This window comes from Vicugna pacos, chromosome 1, assembly GCF_048564905.1.
Source record: "Vicugna pacos chromosome 1, VicPac4, whole genome shotgun sequence".
Taxonomy (NCBI): Eukaryota; Metazoa; Chordata; class Mammalia; order Artiodactyla; family Camelidae; genus Vicugna; species Vicugna pacos.
Window position 1 is genome coordinate 65646232 of NC_132987.1, and position 25270 is coordinate 65671501.

The 25270-nt window shown below is 50.6% G+C and overlaps 1 protein-coding gene across 1 annotated transcript in view; it reads right to left on the bottom strand.

Annotated features, from left to right (window-relative positions):
* Positions 1–2710: 2710 nt before the first annotated feature.
* PDIA5 (protein disulfide isomerase family A member 5) overlaps positions 2711–25270 on the bottom strand; it is an 89115-nt gene continuing 66555 nt past the window's right edge. The window contains exons 12-17 of the mRNA XM_072963983.1: positions 17766–17836; positions 17073–17233; positions 13493–13623; positions 9320–9390; positions 3336–3470; positions 2711–2941 (exon numbers count right to left, since the gene is read on the bottom strand). Coding sequence (XP_072820084.1) covers positions 2861–2941; positions 3336–3470; positions 9320–9390; positions 13493–13623; positions 17073–17233; positions 17766–17836 — 650 coding nt within the window. The 3' untranslated portion in view covers positions 2711–2860. The remainder of the gene's footprint in view (positions 2942–3335; positions 3471–9319; positions 9391–13492; positions 13624–17072; positions 17234–17765; positions 17837–25270) is intronic.

A 25270-nucleotide genomic window follows, 5' to 3' on the forward strand; every position in this document is an offset into this window, starting at 1 on the left:
GGAATGGGGAGTCATTGTTTAGGGAATACAGAGTTTCAGTTTGGGAAGATGAAAGTTCTGGAGATGGATATTAATGATGGTTGCACAGCAATGTGAATATACTTAGTGCTACTGAACTGTACACTTGAAAATGGTAAATTTTGTGTTATGCATGTTATATAACAAAAAAGGCACAAGCAGACACGCACACATACACACACACTCCTCAGTTGCAGTAGCCACATTTCAAACATTCAATGGCCATATGTGGCTAATGGCTACTGTATCGATCATCACAGACCTAAAATAAAAAATTTGAGGGGAGGCATGTATCTGGTGGGATCAAAACAGGAATTTGGTTTCACATATAGCTCAAGAATATCAGTTTCATTATTCCAGCCTTAACATAATAAAATAGTGGCAAGCAGTAAGAGCATACCTGCAGGGAGCTCAGTTCTGATCAGCAGTGCCCAGTCACCCTCCAACTGGGAGCCTCTTGGGAGCAGGACTGGCCTCTGCTTCGTTCTGCGTGATTTGGGCAGTCACACAACCCCACTGAGCCACAGGTTTCACCTCTGATACACATGCTGGCTTGGTGCTTTCCAGATGAGATTCCACATCTTCTTACATTGGTGGAGCAAACCAGTTTCTGAACCGAGAGCATCACTTTCCTGAGCCTGGCACAGTTTCTGGAAGCCAAACACCTCTAGACAGGGAGGGGGCCATGTGGGGAAGATGAGAAGGGCTGAGGGCCAGCTCTGAGAGCTCGTTACTGGTGATGGGGAGTCACCGGTGGGTGAGAGGTGGGGGGTGATGGAGTATAAGGCAAACCAACGGAGAATGGAAACAGAAGAAATGACCCTAAGGAGAGAAGCTGAGGGGAAGGCTATGCCAATGCCACCAGAATGAAGACTGGGAATCAGTCCTTTCCCAACCCATACACTTACTTCTTGCAGAAAAATCAGCAAATGTGAGATCTAGGGGAACAGAGGGGGTGATGGCAGGTCCTGGAGTGAGGATTAGGGAGGGGTCTGCACTGAAGATCAATGAACCCCAAATGAACAAAGCATGGGCAATGTTCTAACCAGGAGCCATGTTCTAACCACAATCTGCAGAGAGCCCCAGAACTGAGACAAGGTGGGGAGGGGGTGTGGGGGGCTTGGAAGAAGGGGGCTCCATCCATAGAGGCAGTTGCCCAGAGCTGGGGGGAACTTGCTCGGGCCATGCCTAAAGTCACGGCAAACACCAGACATTCTGACAAAGGCCCCATGATGAACAAATCCTGCAAAGAGGAGTGGCAAGGATGCCATTACCTGATGCTCTTACGTCCTCACACAGAAGACAACTCAGGCTGTGGAATGGATGGGAAGAGCCCTGCGTCTCAAAGGTGGGCATCAATGGTTCTCAGCCAGGAAGAGGCTCCTGTCAGGTATTATTTTAAAGACACATTTAAAAACAACATCATTTTTGGAGACACAAGTATTTTTCTCCCACAGAGACACCTAACCATCATTAAGGAAACTCGTGTCCATGTGCACACATGCTCTCAAGAGCCCCTTGCAGGAGACAGGATACTTGGCGTCAGGACTTAACAGCCCCTTGCCTGACAGTGTACGGCACCAGAGGGGGTGGATTGGGAAGTTGGGACACTGAGCCAGAATGAGGGCTTTCAAAACCTTCGATCTCAGTTGAGAGAGCTGTGTGCAGCGGCACCTCGTCAAGGCCGCCATGGGGAACTCTTTGACTCTCTCTGACTTTCTTCTGGGGGACCCATCAGCAGGAAGGCAGAGGCTGCAAAGGAGGGGCCTGCCCAGGAGACCGGGCTGTTCCCACCAAAGTGTGCCGTCCAGTGCTGCGGCTCAGAATACCCCACCTCGGAACTGCCCGAGGAGCCCAAGGCTGCGACCGCCGCTGACAAGACAGGAGAGAACAAGCGAGGCTGCTCTACAGCCTGTGAAGGACTGTGGCTCTGGCAGCAGCGCCAGGCGCATGGCTGCTGCCAGTCACAGAGGGAGGCAGAAAGCAGGACTAGCTGGAAAGATAGTCAGGAGAGAAAGGTAACAGAGGCAGGAGGCAGAGGCGTGGGTGGCGGCCATCCGTGAGAACGTGTTGGGAAGGTCTGGAGGTTACTGTGGTGGGGTCGGGGAGCTGGTTAACAGACACAAAATCTGCACCCTGAGAAGATGCCACCGTGTCCCCACACCCCGCTTTCAGCCAGTGCATGGAGCAAGCAGCCCTACACCATCCTAGATGCCCCTTCCAGCCTGGGCTTCACCACTGTTCTTGACCCTGGAGACGTACTTTTCTTTAAAGGGACAGCTGGGAGGGACTGGAGAGGGTAAGAGTGGAGAAGACAGAAATAGTGGAAGAAAGAGAAATATGTAAATGCGTTCCAGGAAAACACACCAAAACCACAACGATCCAGAAAAAGCTAATGCTTGGTTCCCATTAGCTCGAGATTCCCATTTTCCCTGATCATCTGAATGTATTTGCTCTCAAAACCGGTTGTTTCCCAACAGGCTATTTTGTGGTCTGATTCCCTGTTCTCCTCTCCAGTGACTGACCGGGGCCAGCACCCTCTGCCTCCCCCTCACCGACCTGCCCCCACGAGTCTCTTCTGTGCAGACGTGGCAGTGGTGTGTGGGTCTCCACCTCCCAGGAGAGGACGTGGGGGGAGAACTCAGGTATCCATCTGTTAGAACAGGCTCCGTGCAAGTGACCCACACCACCAAACAATTGGTTTAATTTTATTTCAAAATTGTACAAAATGGCCATAAGCGGCTGTAAAAAACTTTGTCTTCAGAACACGTGGAAATTCAGAAAGAACAACAAAACAGGTATCATTCACAGTGTAATGGAAAAGCTTTCTCTGAGGCAGAAATTACAACTCTTCCTTCTTCTTTCCTAGTCTCTCGTGGTCTCCCTCCCGGAGCGTTCGGATAAAACTGGTAAATCCCAATTCCTGTCGGGAAGGGGAAGGGGAAGAGGAAGGGGAAAACAGGAACTTTAACCCGATGTGGATGTGCCCCCTCCCCCTCACTCCCCCTCCCTGACCCTCCGCTCAGTCCACTGGACACAGAGAGGCGGCTGGTGGGGGCAGGTGGCCATAGCGGAGGGTCTGCTTGACTACGGAGAGGCCCTGAGAAGTGGGTGAGGAAAACCTCGGCACCCCAGAATCCACCCTGGCTCAGGGGCCAGTACTTGTGTGAAGACCCCTTGGGACTGTCTTCTGGATCCTGGCCTTCTGGGCTCGGAACGTTCCAGCTGCCCCCTGTGCTGTCTGGGAAGCCTCCTCGGTGGCTATTTCCCTGACATCAGCAGACAGAGCTTGGGGCACATGCGTCTCCGTAACTTACCGTCCGATCGCTGTCATACTTTTCTGCAAACTTCCCGTAATGGTAGTAGTGGAAAGTGGGGTAGGCCTTGACGGCCTCCTGCTGACACAGGTCCCGGTTCTTCTCCTGGACACAGTCAACAGCGGCACAGACAATCTGCAGGGCCGAAGACAGGGAGGGTGAGCCTCCAGTTTGACAGCTGAGGCCTGGACCCTCTGTCCCCAGGCTGCACTTAGCCTACACTTCAGGCCCACGTCATGTGCTTCCTGATTTCCTTCCCCATTGCAAGGATACGTTGAACCAAAGCATCCCCAGCCCAGAGCTCCACCATGCGTGGTTTCAACTCCCCAGTAAGGTAAGGTTAGGGGACCCAGCCTGGAGTGCCCTCAGACTACCCTTTAAGATCAAGACCATAATGATCGTAAAGGAAATTAGGACATGAAAGCAGTTGTAAACACCACAGGTTTTGTGACGCTTTCTGTGAGGTACTGTGGGACTCATTCATGTATCAACTAGTATTTCCCAAACATCAGTTTGGGGACGCAGTATAGTACCAAGGTTAAGAATACAAGCTTTGAAGTCAAGTTTCCCACGTCAAGCCCTGGCTGCATATTAAGACTTAAGGAAAATTACCTAGCCTCTTGGTGCCTCAATGTCCTCACCTGAAAATGGGGATAACAACAATACCGAGGTTACCAGGACATTACAAAGGCTGAGTGGGAGAATCCAGATGATGTGAAAGGGGCTCAGGACCCGGCACACGGTCAGTAAATGTCACCTGCTGTTACAGTCACTCCTACCGGCCCCGGGCACATGCTCTGTCCCCGACAGGAGACGAGCAGCTGGTCAGGGTGTCAGACAAAGAGGCAGTTCCAAGGCACAACAGGAGGTGTGTGGAGGTGGGCCAGGGGGCCAAGAACGTCCGGGGAGCGGCGCAGAGGCGCTCGACAAGGTTTGCCACCTGGGCCGAGGCCTGACGGAGGAGAAGCAGGTTTCAGCCAGGGGAGCACTCTCTAGAAATGGGGATGGGGTTCCGTATGACTAAAGCAAACAGAGTTTTTGGTCTGAAAGAGGTTCCCAAATTAGCCGTTGGCCTCTTCCTGCCCACCTAACAAATTCCACATGCTGGGTAGTTTTTCCCTGTTTATTGCTCTTTCCCAATAAGGGGGTAAAAAGCAGACACAGGGAACTGTTCTCCTGCTGAGCGTCACTAAGCAGGGAAGGAGGGGAGAGAGTCAATTAACAGCAACAGCGATCCGCCAGCATCCCAGAAAAGGGCTGGCGGCGGCTGCTGAGAGGCGGCACGCATGGAGGTCTTGCTACGGGCCAAGCCCGTGCCAGACACTAGGATGACAGTGGTGACCTTGGCAAAGGCAGTCACTAAGCAATAGACATCTGTACTGTGGGAAGGCAGTTAAAAGACACACAACAAGCAAGATCATTTCAGAATCCAAGGGATGCTGTGAAGAAATTAAAAGAAGGGGCTTGGATGAGACCATAGCCACAAGGGCTGCTTTCGCCAGGATGGCCGAGGGCACCTTCCAGGAGATAACGTCTGATCTGAGACCTGAGTGATGAGGAGGCAGCCAGATGAATGAAGGGCTGAGGAAAGAGCACCCAGATAGAAGGACATGCCCTCCCGGGACCTGAGAGAGGGATGGGTGTGGCACCTCCAAGGGCCGGAGCCCACTCAGGAGCCCAGACTGAACCACTACCACGCTGGAGGTTTACAACTGCTAAACAGCCGTGACTCACAGCATTCTGTGGCTGCTGGTTATTCACATGTGGACAGAGGCCCCCTTTCCAGGGGTCACGTTGACTGTTACCTACCTGTGCCCAGGTGAGCGGGGCTACCGTTCTGCCAGCAGCAGGGCTGACAGAGAGGAGGGTGAGGTGTGGCCTACACTCTGGTTACCAGTCTCTGGTCCTCCCTCACCTGACTGCACGATTCCTTTCTTCCTCTTCAGCTACATAACATTCTAGATGATGAGAGTTTGCAAACCCACTGCATGCAATCCGTATCTGGTTCTCAGTCCTGTTCTATTTGGCCCACGGAGAATTAACAACAACAACAACAAAAAATGTGAATTAGCTGCCAACTTAGAAAGAGAGCCAGAAGATTTTATATAAAGCTTGGCTCTCCAGCTTCTCTTTAAAAGCCACATTTGAGGGCACCTGTCTTGGACCCTAACAGGCAACACAGGGCTGGAGCAGAGGGGCGGCTGTCTCCTGAGGGAAGGTTCAACTTGCTGTCTGCCTGTGTCCACGTGCACCGGCAGGCCAGGCCCTGCAGGCTTCTGAGAACCCCAGTTCGCCCTCTAAAGCCCTTCCTGAATTATTTACAAACGTGAGGAACTGGCTCCTCTGGCCATTTCTCCAGGCAGCCACAGAGGGGCAGCCTGTGCTTCTAGCCCTCGGCTGGGGGCCATCGCTCCCCTGCTAGGCAGTGAGTGTTTGATGAGCATTGCTCCAGGCCGCTGCTCTCCCCGCATCCGCTTTAAATTATGAATTTAATTTGTATACATGCCCCGGAGCTGTGGGAAATGTGTGTATGGTTTTATAAATCGACCAAATTAAAAATGTGTACTTATTCTGAATCCCCTAAAATAGCTGCCAGTCACACACACAAAGTGCTACTTCTGGCTGCAAAGGCTCCTCCATGCAGTTTCTATAGGAGGGGAGACGAGCAGTGGCCTCTCCACGGGAAGCGGCTTAGATTCTGGAAAGAGGCAGCGAATAAACCACTTCTCATCTACCCTGATTTCACCTGTCTAAATGCCTGCCCCGCTTATACGCACTCAAGATTTGCACTGACTCATTTATAGTGAATGTACACTAACTTCCAGATTTGTTCCATGGTGGGAGGCTGCCCTGTAGCATCTCCTTGGCCCAGCAACTGCCTCTGGTGCCTGCACCTCTTGGTCAAAGGGAGATGGAAGTAAGACCAGTGATGGACACATCCTCTGGCTTCCTCAGCCTGAGGGGCACGACTTTGTCCCTGGTGAGGTCTCCAGGACAGGCCAGTCACCCACGTGGTCATTTGCTCATTAATGTACCCTTTTGTGTCCAGTCTCCCTTCCTCCATCCCCTCAACTGCCACCTGAGACCACCTCCCCAGAAATCCTTTGCACTGAATCCCAGGCCCGGAGTCCACTTCTGGGAGATCCTCATTCGGCTCTGACACTGCCCCTTTCCAGCTGAGTAACTTTGGGCTAATCATTGAACCTCTCTGAGATTCAATCTCCTCACCTGTAACACGAGAGAGTAATGACACCTAGTTGATTAAGCTACTGCGAGGACAACATGACATCATGTGTTAAAATTATTAGCAGAAGAGGAGCTCTCAGGAAATATTAAACATGCTATTGCTCCTTCATTCAGTCAACATTTTCAGAGGTTTCAGGCAACAAGACTGTGGGGGATTCAAGGACAAATGAGGTGCCTGCCCTCAGGGAGCTCTCCCTTCTGAGGGACAGCCAGTCTTGTGAACTCAAGGGATGATACACAACACGTCCAGAGTTACAGTGGCCTCGTGGGCCAGCCTGCTCCTGGGATGACCTTGCACCCAGCTGGGAGCTATGCTGCACAGCTGTCCCCTCACCCCTGGGGACACACTGATATGCAATGAGACACAGGGCCCACTTTGCCAGGCCAGGGGTCCCCTGACCCCTGCACCCGCCAGCCTTCCACTGGTGATCCTCGTCCTCCAGGGCCCCTTCCAGAATGCCTTCCATTCCAACAGCAAGAGCGTGCAGTGCTTTCTCCCCCCAGCACATCAACTGCTAAAGTCCCCAGTAACCTCCTGGGAGGGGGTGGAGGCTCCCCAGTTAAAAATATGAGCTGCCTCATGCGGCTTTATTGATTCAGTAAAATAAATCTCTGCAGGAGCTAATATTGACTTTTGCTATGAAAATGGAAGTGAACAACCGACTGCATATTGATTGGGGAAGGAACAGGGACCAGCTTCTGGGTGGGAAAAAAAAGTGCCATCCTGGCTAAGAGGTGGCAGCATGTGGTGTCAGGGAGAACTGGGAGTCAGGAGACCCAGTTGTCAGTGACCCACTGGCTGTCCCTGGGTAAGGGACACAGCTCCTCTCTGGACCTTGATCCCTCATGAGGAGAGGGCTGGACAGGTCAGCAGTCCCTAAACTCCAGCCTGTGGACAGCAAGAGAGCCAGCTCTTGAAAATCACAAATTCCTGGAACCATCTCCCAGAGACTCCAGTGTGATAGCTCTAGGACAGCACCCAGCAACTGTGGCACCAGTACCTCAGGCCGGGGACAGAATGCTTCCCTACCGCTACTGAGAGCCACCTGCAGGAACCCCAGGCCTTCCAGCTGCATGGGACAGAGAAGTTAAGTGTGTTCCTTAAGACACCTGAGGGTGATGCCTGGCTTGGAATAGTAAGCTGGAAGGAGGGACAGAGGGAATGATCCCAGGAGAAGGCCAGCAACATTACTGGTCTAAGATAAGACAATTAAGCAAAGACATAACAGTGACGCAGAGAAGGAGGGGGTCACCATGGAAATGGGACCCGTGTGCATCAGTTGAGGGGACGAGATGGGGAAGAGGAGGAAGGGCCCTTGGCTGCCTCCTGGGGCTTGGCCACACTGGCCTCACTGGAACCGACATGATCCTTTCACAGACCCTGGAGTGTGGAGACTAGTTAGCCGGCGGGGCAGGGAACCCTCACACCTGTCACTCTCTTGTCTGTCCAGAGTGTTCTGGGTAAAGAACGATGGGAGTTGATGTGGAAAGACTGCCAGTCTAGTCCTGGACCTGGAAAGTAAAGGCCTCCCCACACCGACCCACACCCAGACGGTGAGGGAGCCCTGGAGGGACTGGTAGCCCAGGCTGTGCAGGAGCTCCCAGAGTGGGAGCAGCCACCCTGCTCAGGCCCCAGGGTGGTGAGGGGGACAGAGACACGTCCCTCTCCATGTAGGCCAAGCGCAGGGAAAGGAGAAAAGTGTTTCTGAATCTCATGTCCCCTCCTGGTGGTGAAGGGTGCCTCAAGGGCCAGGCAGGGCTTGGGGGTCTGAGTCTCCACACATGCACCTGTGCCCCAGGCTGGCTTCCTCTGACTCACTGCCCCCGTGCAGCTCTCACCGTCCCATCAATGTCACTCCCACCAGGCCGATGCAAGGTGATCTTGGCATCTGTACCCTGCCTGCCCTGGCTGTGCCTGACGGTTTCACTTAGGAAAATAAGGCAGCAAGGCAGAGATGTGTGATACTCTGGGTGTGTGTGAGGGCGTTTCTGGCACCTTTCCCAGGGCAGGGTCCTATGATGGGAGTCCCAGGCTGGGAGGAGTCTTTGACACTACCCAGACCAGCACCCCAACTTCAGAGAAGGGAACTCGAAGCCTGGAAGGGCCGTGACTTCTCCTAGGTCACACAGTTTAGCAGCAGCCAAGATGCACCAGCCCAAGTTCCGGGGTTCTCCCTGCTAAACACGCCTTTAGCCTGAGTCTGCCCTGGCTGCTGGCAACGCCTGGGGGACGTGCCTGGGGGCCCCTCTCCGCACTTCCAATCCAGTCTCCAGCTCTAACTTGTTAATTTTATGCTTCATCAGTTGGCAGCTGTAGGAGCCTTTCACTTAGGCAGGATGAGGCCCTGCACACGTCGCCTTGCTCTTCTCCACTTTGGCTGCCTCTAGGTGACTTTTGTTAGAATTCTTCATTTGTACTTTCAATTATGTAAGAAATGCTTGACTACAAATCCTACTGTAAAAAGATTTGAGCACTAAAAAAGAAAAAACAGATGATCCTTTCAACACCCTCTCCTCCAAAGAAGGGTTGTAACGGTTCAGTGTATCCCTTTTAGTTGATTCTGCAGCATAAATGCAGCCTGTTTTATCCCGCCTCATGAAAAGAATGTCCTGGTTGCCAGGAATCCCGGGTCTCAGCAGCATCTATTTGGTGGGGGAGGGCACCCGAACAGAAGGTGCAGGCACTGGTGAGCGGCAAAGCTGGGGGCAGAACAAGAGGTGAAAAAGGGCATTCTTACCTTTCGGTCATCTTTGAAGACGTCAGCAGCGGCAGTAAAGTGTGGAATAACCTTCTTACAGTGTGGGCACCCTGTGTGAGAGGGGAGGAGAGAGTGCTGCATGTGTAGGGGAGGCTGCGGCACCAGGGGCCCTGCCGGGACGCTCCAGAGAGGCCTTTCCAGGAGTTTCTCTCCACCCAACAGACTGAGAGGATTCACCTGACTCCTACCCTCTGCACACCCCACTGTCAGGGGTCTTGTACCAACCCCACCACTCAAACCACCATGCATGAGTCTGCTGTCAGCACGAGGGCTCTGCAGGAGGCCTGTGCCAGCATCAGGTCCACTCCCGCTCCGGACCTCCCACCCCAGGCTCCCGTCATACACCCACCCACGAGGCTGGGGGTAGGGAAGATGGACACTGTGGTCTTGCTCGGCAAGCTCCTTCCACAGAGGGCTACCCAGGGTGCAGAGGGAGCTCTGGGCTTAGACGAGGAGGACATGTACTCTGGATTCCCTGAGCCTGCTACAAAGCCCCTTCTCTTGCATCAGTGACAATGGCAAATCTCCCTATTTCATGATGGAGAAAGTGGGCCTGGGAAAGCAGGGGCCAGGAGCCACCATTCTGCCTGAGCCCCCGAGGCTCATGCTTTGCGGCTGACTCCTACATTCCCACAACCCCCAACGCAGACTGAGCAACCAGGCCCCTGGGCCTCGTGCTGTCCTTCACCCTCTGCTCCACAATCTACCCCGGAGTCAGGGTCGGGAGGCTCAAGGTCAGGCTAGGAGGAGGACAAGTTCTCAGGAGTCCCCGCCACTTCTTAGAGCCTGTGTTCCCGACCCAGGGATGAGGACCTGTACCTCCAGAGGCCAGGGTGGGACAGAGGTGTGTGTGCCGCCCAAGCCCCTCCAGCTCCGATGACAGCATCTAAGGCGTGGGGTTGGCACCTGTGTGGGGCCACTTCTCCTCCTGTCCCAGCAAGCCCAAGGCAGCATCCACTGAGGAGGAAGCCCAGGAGGCTACAGGCCGCTCTGGCCCAGACCCGCTTTCATGGCCCTTCCTTCAGTGTTGGCCAATCAAAACCCAAGCCCACCTCTCTCAGCTACTCTCCAGACACTGAACACAACTGCCAAGAGAACAGAACTGCTTTGAGGGAAGGATTTCCCTAATTAATTCTGATCAAAACACAGATGGGAGAGGCCAGATGTCCCACGGGGAGACCTGGCTCCAGCCAATTTCCCGACAAACAGCTGGGCCAGGCCTCTGTGCCCTCACTGCGGCCGTGGGGAAGGGAACAGAGATGGCTTGGCTCAACTCCTCTCTCTCCTTTTAAAATAAGATAATAATGACTGGCATTTCAAAGGGTTTTGTGAAACCAAATTGAGGCTAAGCTACAACTTTAATCTGAATTGAGCACTTCAGCTGGTTCCTGAGATGGGTGGGACCACCCATATGGCCTGGCTGGCGGAGTGGCCAGCTGGGCCCAGAGCAGCGTGGACTGCGACGGGGAAAAGGCTTAAGGGGATTTTCCCAACATCCATCATAGGAGTAGAGAAGAGAGCTGGGCTGGTTACGGGTTACACCAGACTGAGACAGCACCTATCACAGCCTAAGTCATGGCAGATGCTAATGTAAATTACAAAAACACTACTAATTTGACTCAACAGAGGGAAGAATGGCTGAAATTCATGAAAACTTCATATTAAAAAGGAATGATGATATATGGCTTTCAAAACATTTAAAGGGCACAAAGTGCTGGCTGATACACTCATCAAGGTGTGCCCTGCGGCATCCAGAGGTTCCCCACTCCCTACTTCCTCCCGTGAGTGGTACGTCGATACCCCACTAAGACATCAAGCTGCCTGGAAATAAGCTACTCCCTCCTCCCAAATCTGGTATCACTACTAATTTCTCCCTTCTAACCCCTCTGCTTACTGAATGTATAAAGGTCACTGTCAGCCTAGTGCAAATTCCTGCTACCATCAATTTAAAGCATCTAGGTGTCAGATTAATGGCCTTCTGGTACATCTCATTTTCTCATTATCCAAAAGAAAGAGGATGGCAGATGAGTAACTAGAGGGGAGGCTGTTTTAGAAAGGGCATGAAGATGCTTCCCAGAGGTGTCAGATGGGCCCAAAGAGGCATGATCTTTTAATTTGGGCTCTTTTAAAAAGGTACCATCTCTGTGTAGTGGGAAACCAAAGCAGCCTCCCAGAGTGGGGAGAGGAACAAAGACTGAGGACAGAAAATTTCAATTCTAGAGACTTAGCCAAGCTGACCTAAGAAGAGCAGTCACTGTGACCAGGCCATTCAGAGCAAGGAGTCGGGGGTGGGGGCCAGGGTGGGGATGAGGGGGTCTGGAACAGGAGAGAATAATGACACAGCAGGAGGAAGAGTTGTGTAGAAACTGGGATGTGGGATGTGAGGGGGAAGATGGGATGGGTGGGGGGGTAGAAATGGGGGTTGGCTTTTGATTTTTACTTTATATCTACCTTTATCAGGTGTGTGACCTTTCTGCAGTATTTAGATTCTTTATATATAAATAAGTACATGTTATGTACTGTATATACTATAAATAAGGATATATTATTTTAATCATTGAAAAAATTTTTAAGTTTTTGGTATCTAGCTGCTTCCCCCTCCCCTGGCCCTGTCCACGGATGAAGACACCATATTAGGAGCCTGGAGCAGAGTTCCGGACGGGAATGTGCAGCAGGGGAGATGGGAGACCCTAGGCACCCAGCCCTCTGACAGAAGTTGAGTCACTCAGTGATGGTGCCCTGCATGGACTGTGTTTAATTATTTCTTGTCAGAGCAGACAGTGAGCCCTTGAGGCTGGCAGGGGCCAGGCCTCCTTCCCTTGTGTCCTGGGTCCCGGACACCACCCAGCACACAGGTATGAGGGAGGTCGTGAGCACCTCAGCAGGGGAGGAGTCCCCACCGAGGTCTGGGGTGAAGGGGAAAGCATCTGGTCTGGACTGCCTCAAGTCCAGGCCATGGCCGGCCAAGGGCTCCTACTTCTCTTGCCAGGTTCTGGCCGGCTGCTGAGGAAGCCCCTACCCTCTGAATCGCGGCTGTGATGGAAAGACAGCGCCAGCCCAGGCTTCAGGAAGGGCTCTGTCACTAACTTGCTGCATCCCCTGGGTCTCAGTCCTACACCCCCAACTCTGCCCGGAAGGAAGACAACTTCTTAAAATCCACTCAGTCTTCCAGGCTTACTCTAAGGACAGAGGAGGACATCAAGAAGCTCTACAAGGAACTGCAAGAGCACAAGGCCCACCTGCAGAAGAAAAGGCAGAAACAGAGGGACGTGCCAGCCACCTGGGGGCGGGGTCTGAGGCTGGGTGATGGCGGGGCCGGAGCCACCTGGCCAGATAGTGAGAGCTGAGGAAAGACTTTCTAGATTACTGACACTGGAAAGGTAGGGGCAGGAGCCTAGGACCAGACTGAGCTGCCTGGCTTCTCTGTGGAGCGCAGCTTTATTATCCCCATTCTGTTAACCTAAGCTGTAATCTGGCGGGGAGAGAGGGTGACAGAAGAGCGAGAAGTTCAAGAGACTTCCCTTTGTGTATCAATGAACAGCTTTAAAATGGGATCACACAAAACCCAAGATCGTCAACACCGACATTAGCAGATGTGCCACTCCCTCAACTTAAGCTTTGATTAAAACGAGGATCGTCGTTGGTTGCGGGGGGGAGGGGGTAGCTCAGAGAAAATGTGACTGTACTTTTACCACAGCTTCAAACCCATGGCTTTTCAGCCACCTGGGCAAAGTGGGGAAAGGAGGCTGGGCTGGAGGTGTTCAGAAAGACCGGTTAGGAAGCAGAGGCCTAACTAGGCTGGCTGGATTCCCAGTTGCTAAATTCCAGGGCTCCAAGGGAAAGTCAGTGCCTAGAGGGATGGAGGGAACTGAGGGGCGGAAGGAAGTGGCTGGGTGGGAGGCAGGCAGCCTAGAAGATTCCAAGGACAAGGAAACTGAATGACAAGGCAGGCCCCTGCCACAGCAGCAGAGGGCTTTAGGACTGATATGAGGACAGAACCTGACAGAGCTGACGGAGGAGGCCCTGGATTTGGAAGGACCTCAGCCTGGAATGAAAGCGGAAGCCCTGCTCACAGTGGAGACAGCACTGAGTCGGCTGCCCTGGTCCCTGGGGGGCCCTCTCACCCTGGTCGGGCCCACCCCAGCTACTTACAAGGGGCGTAGAACATGACCAAGGTGTGCTTTTTCCTCTTCAGGGTCTCACGGAAGTTGTGCCCAGCGAGATGCAGCACGTTGGTCTGCTGCTCTTCCCAGGTGGGTTCTGGGGGTGGGGGCGCCTCGGGACTGCAGGAATCGGGGATGGGGGGAGACGGTCATTAGGAGAAGCTCGTGTACAGGCAAGCATTTCCACCGTCCCCCAATCACTCAGGTGAGCACATGAGAAAAAAATCACTTTGTATTCTTTCTAAAACTCTACTTAAAACCTCTTCATGTTTAAACATGAAGAAACCTGAACCATTAGCAAAGACTCCCTCTAAGGTGGCTATTAAGAAGGCATTCTGTGTGTAGAAGAGCCCCTTTTAGGGCAGGGAGCCTCTCCAGGTTTGGGCTGTCTCCTTGCCATGGGTAGACGCCCCTAAACCTGAGCTCCCCTCCCCATCCCCCCAGTCTCTACTGGAGCCGTGAAGCACCCTCCATTATCTGGTGGGGAGAGTATGGGCTAAGGAGTGACAGGGGTCTGGGTTCAAATCCAGATTACTTACCAGCTGTGTGACCTTAAGTCAGCTACCAAACCCCTCTGAGCTTCCATTTCCTTTTCTGTTAAATGTGATACTTACTTCCTGGGATCCTTATGAAGAGCAGACAGTGTATGTAAAGCAAGTAGTCAGTCAAGCAACTAACAGTTGCTAAGAGCCTACGTGCTCTAATAAATGACAGGCATTTTATAAGGGTTTATAATTTTTCAGTCTCTTTCTGTCCACTGGCTCCCTCCACTCTGCCTCAGAAAAGTATAGATCTCCGGGGTCTTTTAAAAGCCTTTGCTGCCCTTGTCCCACTTCCTGCAACCACACTTAGAGAAGAGCGATACTCTCTCCCTTCTCTGACAATCTCTGGGGAGTGGTCTGCACCCAGTGCTGCCACATTACCCCTCACCCCGCCTTCTCTCCTTGGCCCCGGCACCACTGGTTTCTCACTGCCAGGCTTCAGGCCTCATTCAGTGAGTGCACACCAGCCACCCCACAACCACAATCACCTTTCAGAAGCCCTCCTACGGGGCACCTGGAGACCCCTTCCCCACCTTTCCAATCGCCCTCTCTCTTCTTCTAGTTCTATCTTCGTGCCCCTGCAGTTCTCAAAAGATCTCATCCAACTGCATGGCTTCCACAATCACCTAGGCTGAGGATGACTCGAGCCCTGACTTCTGACCCAAGCCCCCTATTTCCAGGTATTTCCACCTGCAGGTCCCACTGTCACCCCAATCTCAACAAGATTTAGAACTCTTCCCCCTCCACCACTCCTCTCAAATTAGCTTTCCTCCCCAGCTTCTTCATTCTGGTTAGAGGCACCCCTGCTCTCGTGACCAAGACCGGCCGCTTCCGGCCGTCCTGTCTTCCTCCCTTCTGTGCCCTCCAGGTCCCGTCCATAAACCCTGGCTCTGTGGCTGACACCACCCACTGACTTTCTGCTCTGCCCCATCCCTGAATCCTGCCTCCCCCCACGCTGGTCTGCTGGTGGGCACATCTCAGTCAACCGCAGCACGGCCACTTGTGCACAAGCCTGGAAGCACCATCGGCCCCACTCAACACTGTCTGCTCACCCTGCTGCTGGTGACCTCAGTTCTCCATCTCAGAGCTGTCTGCTGTTTATGCTGTGCCTGAAGGATTCCTTCCAAGCTCCCTAAGGGACTACTATTGTCCCTGGGCAAGGCCCTTAACCTCTCTGAACCTAAGTTTCTTCGTCAAGGAACTAGGAATAAAAACTCCGGCCTTGGTTGGATCTGAGGATGAAATGGGGTAACAGCTATAAAAGCAGTCTGCAAGGCCTGGGCAGGTATCAGCACTTAGGTGGTGGTGCTGTCAGTTACAGCTCCACGTGAGAGCTGGCATCAATAATAAGCACGCCTCCGAGTATTTTCACGCATGGTGCTAACACCTGGCACAATAATCTAACTTAATTCTCTAGACAAGTCTATGGGAGAAGTATTGTCTCCACTTCACAGATGGGAAACTGGGGTTTAGCAGCATCAAGTAAATGGCTTAGGGTCACGATCTGAGTGCACGGCTCTCAGACCCCAAAGCCTTGTCCTACTGCTTTGCAGGCATTCAGCATTGGTAACTATGGACAGGAAGGACAGGGGCCCTCAGGCTTGCTACTGGTGTCAGGCCTCTGGAGCAGGTATCTGCAAGGATGCATGCTCTGATTGCCTCGGCTCTCTAACCTCAGTGCAAGCATGGGACCTCGCCCAAACCCCTACCCTGCTCAGGCCTTCCCAGTGATCCCGCCCTGGCACCAGAGTGAGGCCAGAGAGGTGACTGTGGGGCCTCATCATTCCTGGAGATGAACCACTGCTCCCTTCTGATCCCTAAGACAAAGGTCTGGCTACTCTTAGAATCTGTCTCGCGTGATGAGCAGAAAAAACGAGAGGAGCAGAGACCTGAACCTCGGCAGCCCACTCACCCCTTGCCACGGGCCTCTCCTGCACCTAGTGGAAACTCTGCTCCTCATTCTATAAGCTGGTGTTTCTTAAAACCCAATGGCTGAGGGTTCCCTTCACACCTCCTGAATCAAAGCTCCAGGGACAGCAGCCCCAGGACTATACTTCAAATAAGCACCTCAACACCAGGTGATGCTCACGCACATCTAAGTCTGAGGACCAACGTCCTAACAAAGTAACTCCATCTGGATGCTGCTACTTTGCACAGTTCTCGTGTCTCTAGAGTTCGTGACTCTGAAGTCTTGGTCCTCACATGGGCATCATTACACCATGTACCAGGGACCTCTGCAAAGGCTGGAGTAAGCCTTCTTTTACTTCATCTCCCCACTAGTGCTGAAATGAGGAAGTACTCTCAAATATTCAAGTTATGTGTGGATGTGCATCTGTGTGTGTATATGTTTGCACGTGCGTGTCAGAGGAGGGGTGTGGACAGGAGATAGCGTCTGTGTGGTGGCCCAGTTAGTCCCCTCAAAGGAGGGGGAAATGCTAAGAACTGCAGGTTCCAAAATCCTTGGACAAGTAATCACGAGGCTACTCAGCTTCTCTGGACTTGCAAACTGTCCCGGGTTTAACTGTGTCCCTCACCCCAACACCCTGCCCCTAGTGAACTAATACCCAGGCTGAGGGGGATCGTCAAATCTTTATTCTCAACCCTGAACCACTGCAGGCTGCACCGTGGACACTCCCAAGGCCAGTCAACCAGCGGACCTGGGCCACAGTGAGTCCGGCTATGGATGTAAAGAGCTGCATTTCCTTCATTCACTCAAGGAGATGGAATAAAACACAGATGATGAGACTTGGGTCTGGGACACTGAGAAAGGAGGTCCTCAAAAAACACACACGCGACTTCCTGGAGCTAATGGAATTGCCTCCAGAAAGGCCACCCACGACCCACTGGATGAGGACACGTGGTCAGCCCACCAGAGGGGGCTCTAACATTAGGGAGGTCAGATCTGTCTTGGCTCCCATGCCCTGAGCCACGGTCAGCGGCTCCTAAAGTTCACTTCATCTCCTCAAGGCCCTCTCCAGTGGCGGACAGCCAGGGGTCAAGATGTGCTATCAAGACCATCAAACTTACTTTCGCATCCACTCAATAAGGCTCTTCTTTGTTCTGAGCATGGGCACTGCGTGTATCTCTCCATTCTTAAAATACTTGAGTGTAGGAAACTCGGAGATGTGGAATCTCTCTGCCAGAGCCCTGTTGACAGTGGCATCGACAGCTGCAAGGACACCAGAGCTCTGGGACGGGGGAGAGGCCAACCATGCATGACAGCCTCAGACGAAGTGCTGGCAGAAGAGGGGCCCAGACACCAGCCCCCAACCCACCCAGGCCTGCCAGAACTTCCTAGGGGCAGGGGACTTTGTACATCCCAGGAACAACTGGACACCAGCATGTCCATCATTTCTCATTTGTTCTGAAACGAAGCCTTTTAATCTGCCCCACTAACCAGGCTGTGTAGACTGTGGCTATTCCCGACAGGCAAGACCCCACAGAAAAGAGGCAAAAGCTCGGGGCTTCACCCTAGAGCCATGACCTGGCAGAGGTCACCTGGATGGATATGAGGACATGACCCATGGTGTCTCTGCACCTCTCCGTCCCTGGTGGGGGCCCCACCTGTCTAAGACACGTCTACTCGGGGACACAGAAGTACCGCAGGCCTCCAGGGATAGGAGAGCTGCTGTACAGCTCACAGGGGCAAGTCATCATAATGATCCTATCACTGACTCTTTAGGAGAGAGCGGTGGGGGAGGTTAAGGAAAGGAAGCTTACGTCTGCTTCTCCATGGAGGACTTCTGCTGCATTCTCAAACTCTGGCTTCATTTTCTTACAGTGTCCACACCCTGTGGGAAGAAATCGAGAGAAACCCATTCCCATGGCGCAGAGGCTCCAGGGATGTCCCCTGCCTCTGGAAGACAGCTGGGCCCCAAGCCCAGACACCAGGGGTCCTTGGGAGAAAAGAAGAACAAGAACCAGCTCAGAGAAAAGATCTCTTTTGCCTGATCCACTGGGCGGGGGGAGGGGTGCAAGAGACAAAAACATCATAACTACATGAAAAATGCTGGCGACGTGCAGGGGGGTCCTGTGTGCCAGGCACTGCTCTAAATGCTTTATAACCTCACCACAGCCCTACAAAGTATGAACTACACCATCTTCATTTTACAGATGAGAAAACTGAGGCCCCAAAAGGATGGATGACTGCCCAAGGCTACGTACACAGCCACAGGTCACAGAGCTGAGTGGAAAAGCCAAGCAATATGGCCAGAGGCCATGGCCACCAGGAGCGAGTGCTTCCTAGCACCACGCTACCACCACCACCATCTTCTCCAAGATAGAAGGGATTTCGAGCCTTGACTCAGGAATAAGAATTCACAGAAGGAAGAGTATGGAGAAAAATTAAGTTCCAGTCATCCCCACAAGGGAGGTGGTATGATACGACAGGCATAGGGAGCCGACATGACATTTTCAAACTGTCATTTTCTTGGGATAAAGACTGCTTTGCCCCCCTCTCCTCACAGTCACTTGAATGCAGTAAGATGCCATAAATAATATTAGATATCTTAAAAAGGAAATCACCACTTTGTGTAGGTGACACTAAGGTCAGAATGTTTGTAAACTGCTTTCATTTTAGTAGAAAGAGTACTTTCTGGAGTCTCTGCTAGAGAGGCTGTGAGGTGAGGAGGACCAGACTGGTTCAGAATGGAGTCCCCTCTAAAGGGAAACCTGGCTGTGAGGGGGCCACACATAAACAAGGCTGAGTGGATGGCAGGGATATGGCTCAGCCTTCTTGTGGAGGGTGACATTGCGGGAGCTGAAAGCACCACAATTCTACTACTGATGCTGGGAAAAGAAAAGACGGACAAGAAAGGAAAACACACATGGAGACTAAACAACACGCTACTAAAAACCCAATGGGTCAACAATGAAATCAAAGAGAAAATCAGAAAATACTTCAAGATAAATGAAAATGAAATCACAACACTCCAAAATGCAGCAAAAGCCATTCTGAAAGGGAAGTTTACAGCAATACAGGCCTTCCTTAAGAAACAAGAAGAATCTCAAATAAACAACCTAATCTACCATCTAAAGGAATTAGAAAGAGAAGAACAAAGTCCAAAGTCAGCAGAAAGAAGGAAATAATAAAGATCAGAGAGGAAATAAATAAAATAGAGACCAATAGAAAAGATCAAGGAAACCAAGAGCTGGTTTTTTGAAAAGAAAAACAAAATTGATAAACCATTAGTCAGGCTCATCAAGAAAAAAAGCAGATCCAAATAAAATAAGAAATGAAAGAGAAGAAATAAAAACCACTATTGCAGAGATACAAAAAATCGTTAGAGACTACTACAAAGTTATATGCCAACAAACTGGACAATCTAGAAATGGAAAAATTTCTAAAAACATGCAACCTTCCAAGACTGAATCTGGAAGAAACAGATAATCTGAACAGGCCAGTCACTATTAGTGAATCTGACTTTGTAATAATAATTAAAAAAAAATCTCCCAGCAAACATAGGTCCAAGACCAGAAGCTTCAAAGGGAAATTTTACCAAACATCAAGGAAAGCTGATATCCATCCTTCTCAACTATTCTAAAAAATTGAAGAGGAAGGAACACTCTCAAATTCATTCTACCAGGCCACCAGTACCCTGATAACAAAACTAGACAAAGACATTACAAAAAAGGGAAATTACAGGTCAATATAGATGAAAAAATCCTCAACAAAATATTAGCAAACTGAATTAAACAATATATTAAAAGGATCATACACCATGATCAAGTTTGATTTATCTCAGGGATATAAGGATGGTTCAATATCCATAAATTGCCAGAAAGAGAAAGAAAAATGCCATATGATATCACTTGTATGTGGAATCTAAAAAAAGAAAAAAAGGGGACACCAACGAACTCATCTACAAAACGGAAACAGACTCACAGACACAGTAAACGACCTTATGGTTACTAGGGAAAAGGGGGTGGGAAAGGACAAATTTGGGAGTTTGAGATTTGCAAATGTTAGCCACTATATATAAAAACAGATTTAAAAAAACAAGTTTCTTCTGTGTAGCACAGGGAACTATATTCAATACCTTGTAATAACTTTTTATAAAAATGAATACATGTATGTACATGCATGACTGGGACACTACTGTATGCCAGAAATTGACACGCTGTAACTGACTGTAGTTAAATTAAAAACAAGTCCATAAATCAAGTAATGTGATACCACACATTAACAAAAGGATAAAAATCACATGACCATCTCAATTGATGCTGAAAAAGCATTTGATAAAATACAGCATCCATACATGATAAAAACTTTCATCAAAATGGATATAGATGGAAAATATCTCAGCATAATAAAGACCATTTATGACAAACCCACAGCTAACATCATACTCAACAGTGAAAAGCTGAAAGCCTTTTCTCTAAAATCAGGAGTAAGACAAGGATGCTCACTCCCATCGCTTCTATTTAACATAGTGTTGGAAGTCCTAGCCACAGCAATCAGACAAGAGAAAGAAATAAACGGCATCCAAGTTGGAAGGGAAGAAGTAAAACTGTCACTATCTGCAGATACACAGTACTATATAAAGAAAACCCTAAAGTCTCAACCAGAAAACTATGAGAATAAATGAATTCAGTAAAGTTGCAGGATATAGGATTAACCTAACAAACCTGTTGCTTTTCTATACACTAAAAATGAACCATCAGAAAGAGAAAGCAAGAAAATAATCCTGTTTAAAATCACATCAAAAAGAATAGAATACTTAGGAATAAACTTGACCAAGGAGGTAAAAGACTTACACTCTGAAAACTTAGAACACAGATAAAGGAAACTTAAGATTGTATAAAGAAATGGAAAGAGATCCTGTGTTGATGAATTAGAAGAACTGATGTTGTTAAAATGTCCATACTACCCAAAGTAATCTACAGATGTAATGCATCCCTATCAAAATAACTATGAAATGTTTCAAAGAACTAGAACAAATCATATAAAATTTATATGAAAACTGCAACCAGTATAATATTGTAAATCAAAATATACTTCAATAGAAAGAAAGAGAAAGAAAGGGTGAAAGGGAGAAAGAAAATGAATTTGGACCAAAAAAAAAAAAAAACAAAATGGAAGGCAGGGAGACACACACACTAATATTATCAGAGGAGACCGCCCATACCTTCCAGTAGCCTCTAAGCCAAAGGAACAGCTTTCCGGCCTCCATCTGAGCACTTGACTGGGACAAAAGTTCCTGTCTCCTCCAAAGTCATTCCTGCAGAGCTCAGCTCTACGTGGCAATGAGATACTAGCAGGTCTCTTCCATTCCTACCTGTTCCCAGCTTCCTCAGTCCATGCTCACCTAGTCCCGCCCAGGGACAGAGGCCTCGTGGTGGCTACTCTAATCCCCACCCCTCCACGCACACACTGATAACAGAAAATCTAAGTATTCCTTGAGCTCCCAGGCCAAAGCAGCAAGCCTTCCTCTGGACAGAGCGCTCTGGGGGAGCCATGAAATGAGTTGGTGGAGGAAACTCACTGATGAAATCCAGCTCAGGGGGTGGCCACAATTCTTAACAGCACCAACATGTTGGTCCTTCTTAAATGGGTCCAAGGAAGAGGGACACCTGTGGGCTCACTGGCTGACTAGAGCCCACTCATGACCCCGTGAACTGCAGGGTTATCAAGGTCATCATGATATTGAAACATAATCACATTATTTTCCAGAAATGAACATTTTTTGCTATTGTAACACATCTGCACTTTCTAAATAACTGAGGTACAAAGGGTTTTTGTTTTGTTTTGGTAAGTTGATTGTTTGGAACTGAAAATGTGGTTTCCCCATAGAAACAATTTCATACAGTTTCTATGCATATTCTCAGGCGCGACTATAACAGCGCATTAAACAGGATGTACCTGAAGCATACAGAGCATGCAGCACTATTTCTATTTCACTGAGCTGCCCCCCAGATGGAAAACACACAGCTCACAGTTCAGCTCGGGACTCCCGGCAGGCCTCTCCCTGCAGGCAGCAAATATCAAACCAATAGCAAAAGGGAGAGTGTCGTCCTCAGCTCAGGGCAGACTCTGGGACTTCTGGGTCACTGATATTCTTAAGAATTTCATGAAAGCTTCTTCCCTTCTCCCATCCTGATGTGTATATACTCCATACTTATGTGTAACTTCAGAAGGCTCTGAACCCCTTGACGGGCTCACAGACCCCTGGTTAAGATAAGGCCGAGAAAGCCCGACCCCAAGGCAATCACTCCAGGGGTGGGGGTGGAAGAACACAGAGTTGTCCTCACAGGCGTCCAGGCTCAGGTATTCTTCTATGCGGATCCACATGTCAGGAGTAAATTGGATATTCTAGGGAAGAGTCTACTGACTTACCACAATATATATTAAGACAAACATTTTGGGGGGTTCTTGCTAAAATAAAAGAAATAAATCACTCTCTGGGGCTTACAGCCAGGAGGCTTTACAACTCTTAAAGGAACCTCCCTGGCCTGCGTGTAGCACCCTGCACCTGCCCCAAGATGACCACCCCATTCTCCCACTCCCAGGCTGACTGTCCCTGACTGGTGCAGGGGGTGCTCATTCTGCATGAAGAGACACCAAGAAAAGGAGGCTCAGAGCCTCTCCTGCTGCCGCTGGGTCTGTCACCCAAGAGTTCAGTCTGCCCTGGAGAGGAAGAAGTGAGTGGCCTGAGTCAGAGCCACTCAGCCCAGCAGAGCCCAGGGTCAAGGTGGGCACCAGGGGGTGGAAAATAAGGAAGACAAAGCCACTTATTGAAAAACCACTATTTTTTCCCAAAATGTCCCAGTCAACATGGCAAGGACCCCTGAAGATGAGAGAGTTCATCTTAATATCTTTATCAGGTTCTGCCCTTTGCCCCCATCGCCCCGCTGGGGAAGCAAATAGAATCCACACTGCCTGCTGGATTTTATCAGTGCAGGCCAGAGACAGGCTGAGACCAGGAACTGGCTCACTGTGAAGAAGAGCAGGGACCAACCCGCGAAGCCTGCCTGAGACACAGGAGGGGCGGCTGGAGGGCATGCCAGAAGGAGCCAGATTCTTTAGTGTGCACTCACGGCTCTCTCCTGAACTTCCAGCCTCCCAGGAGTCCCCTGAGTAACAAAGGTGCTCGTTCACACTTTATCTCAGCAGCCCCATGAGACACAGGACAGAGATCATCAGAAATGATGGCTCCGGGAGAAGTGGTAAATTGGGGTCCAAGAGCCACCGTTAAACCAGATGGGATTAAGAGGTGGATCTTCTGGCTGGAGCTCCCGTCTCTGTGCCCACATGAGCTGATCTTTTCCCTGAAGTTCTGTCCACCAGCACCCAGCCCACTTCATTACAGCCCCCGCCCCGATGGAAGAGGCCTCTCCACGCAGAGCGTCCACCCGGGCACTGGCCCCTGCTTTGAGTCTCCAGTTCACTGCAGCCCCACCGAACCACCTACTTCTCTTCTACGCACAAATGACTTCTCATTCATATACTTGTGACATTTCATTTTGTAGTGCTTCATGACTGCTATATTGCTGTCTTCTCATGTGCAGGGGTAGCTGGGGCAACTTTTTAAATCATAAATCAGATCAGACTCCCCTGGTTAAAACTTCCAATGGCTCCCATCACAGCTGGATTAAAACTCAAACTCCTTACCACAGCCACAAGCCCGACACCACAGAACCCTCCTACCTTACAACCTCAACTCAGGGATCTCCCTCCTGCCCTCTACTCTATCCTGTGCAGCCTGTGGCCTTTTTCTGCTTTCCTATCACACCAAGCTCATTCCTCCCCTCATCGCTCTTAATGTGCTATTGCCTGGAACACGATCTTCCCCCAGGCCTCTGCGTGGCTGACCACTTCACATCAGGCAGGCTTGAGCTCAAATTTCACTTCCACAGAGAAATTACCTGACCACCTAATCCAAAGAAGCCTCACCCGATCACAGCTCACTTCCAACTGCCTGTTTATTTTCTCAGCTGTACACAAAACAGCGGGAGTAGTCTGCTTACTCGACTCTCCCAATCCAACTGGGATGTAAGGTCCATACGGGCTGAGTTGTCGCTCACGCTCACCCCCACCTCCCTGGTACTGAGGCTGGCGTCCCACGCACTTTGTGAATGAATTAACTGCATGGCTGTATTGTTCAGGTTTACACCAGTGCACACAAGTTTTCACAGAACTAAATTCTTCTGTGGCCAAAGTCACGCCAAATAGTTGGTAGTATGACTAAATGCCTCTATTCAGTAAGACCAGCAGCCAAGTGAGTTACTGTGTGCATACCCTCCCCACCACTATTTATACACTTGCCCTGCTCCTCACCAGCTGTGGAAAACACCTTCGGAAATTTCCAGCATTGCTGGATGTTGTTCTGAAGCTTCCCGTGCATTCCGAGAGTTCTCTTGATACCGTACGGCTTTCACTACTAGCATCACTTCCCTCTGCTCCCTGAACAAGATACTAAGGCTAGACAATAAACTCTGTAAACAGAGTTTACGACGAGGAGCCTGGCCAGGCCCCGAGGAGGAGAGAGGTCTGGCCGAGGAGACGTCTTCCTCGCTGGCACCCGCCTGCCAGGGGGAACTGTGGGTCATGAGTGGTGACTGCCTTGACCCCAGCCTCCTGGCCTGGCCTTCAGGCTGTCCTGGCTGTGTGGGCCGCGGGAGAGCCAGAGGAGGAGGGTTAGCAGCGGGAGAAGGTATCCAGCTCACTGCGTTTTACTGTCCTGATTGTGACTTGATAGGCCATTAAGTTTTACTGCCCAACTTCCTTGTTGGGTTTTTATCGGCTGTGTAAGTGCACTTAGGCTGATTGTCATGACCTGGCGCAGAGGCCGCCCGTTAGCTCCCAGACCACGCTCTTCTCTGGTTGTGGGAATGTTGGCCTCCCGTCAACACCAAGCCTTCAGATTCCTCTGGATTCCATTAACTTCGGTTACACCTGTGATTTTATTACAGGCTGGCTCTGGAGACTTTCTTGGCTCCTGGAACCAGAATTTTCCAGAGGACCAGTTTAATCTGGAAAGCTCCCTAGTACCTGGGACTGTAAAAGGAATCTGGATTTTCCTACCCGCATTCCTGTTGTCCTGCCTGGACCCCAGCTCGGGGCATGCCAGGGAGGTGGGGCTCCTACAGCTGCTGGCAGAGACATTGACGCCTTGCGGGGAGGGTATAGCTCAAGTCGTAGAGTGCATGCTTAGCATGCATAAGGTTCAATCCCCAGTACCTCCTCTAAAAATGAAGAAATCTAATGACTATCCCTCCCAAGAAAA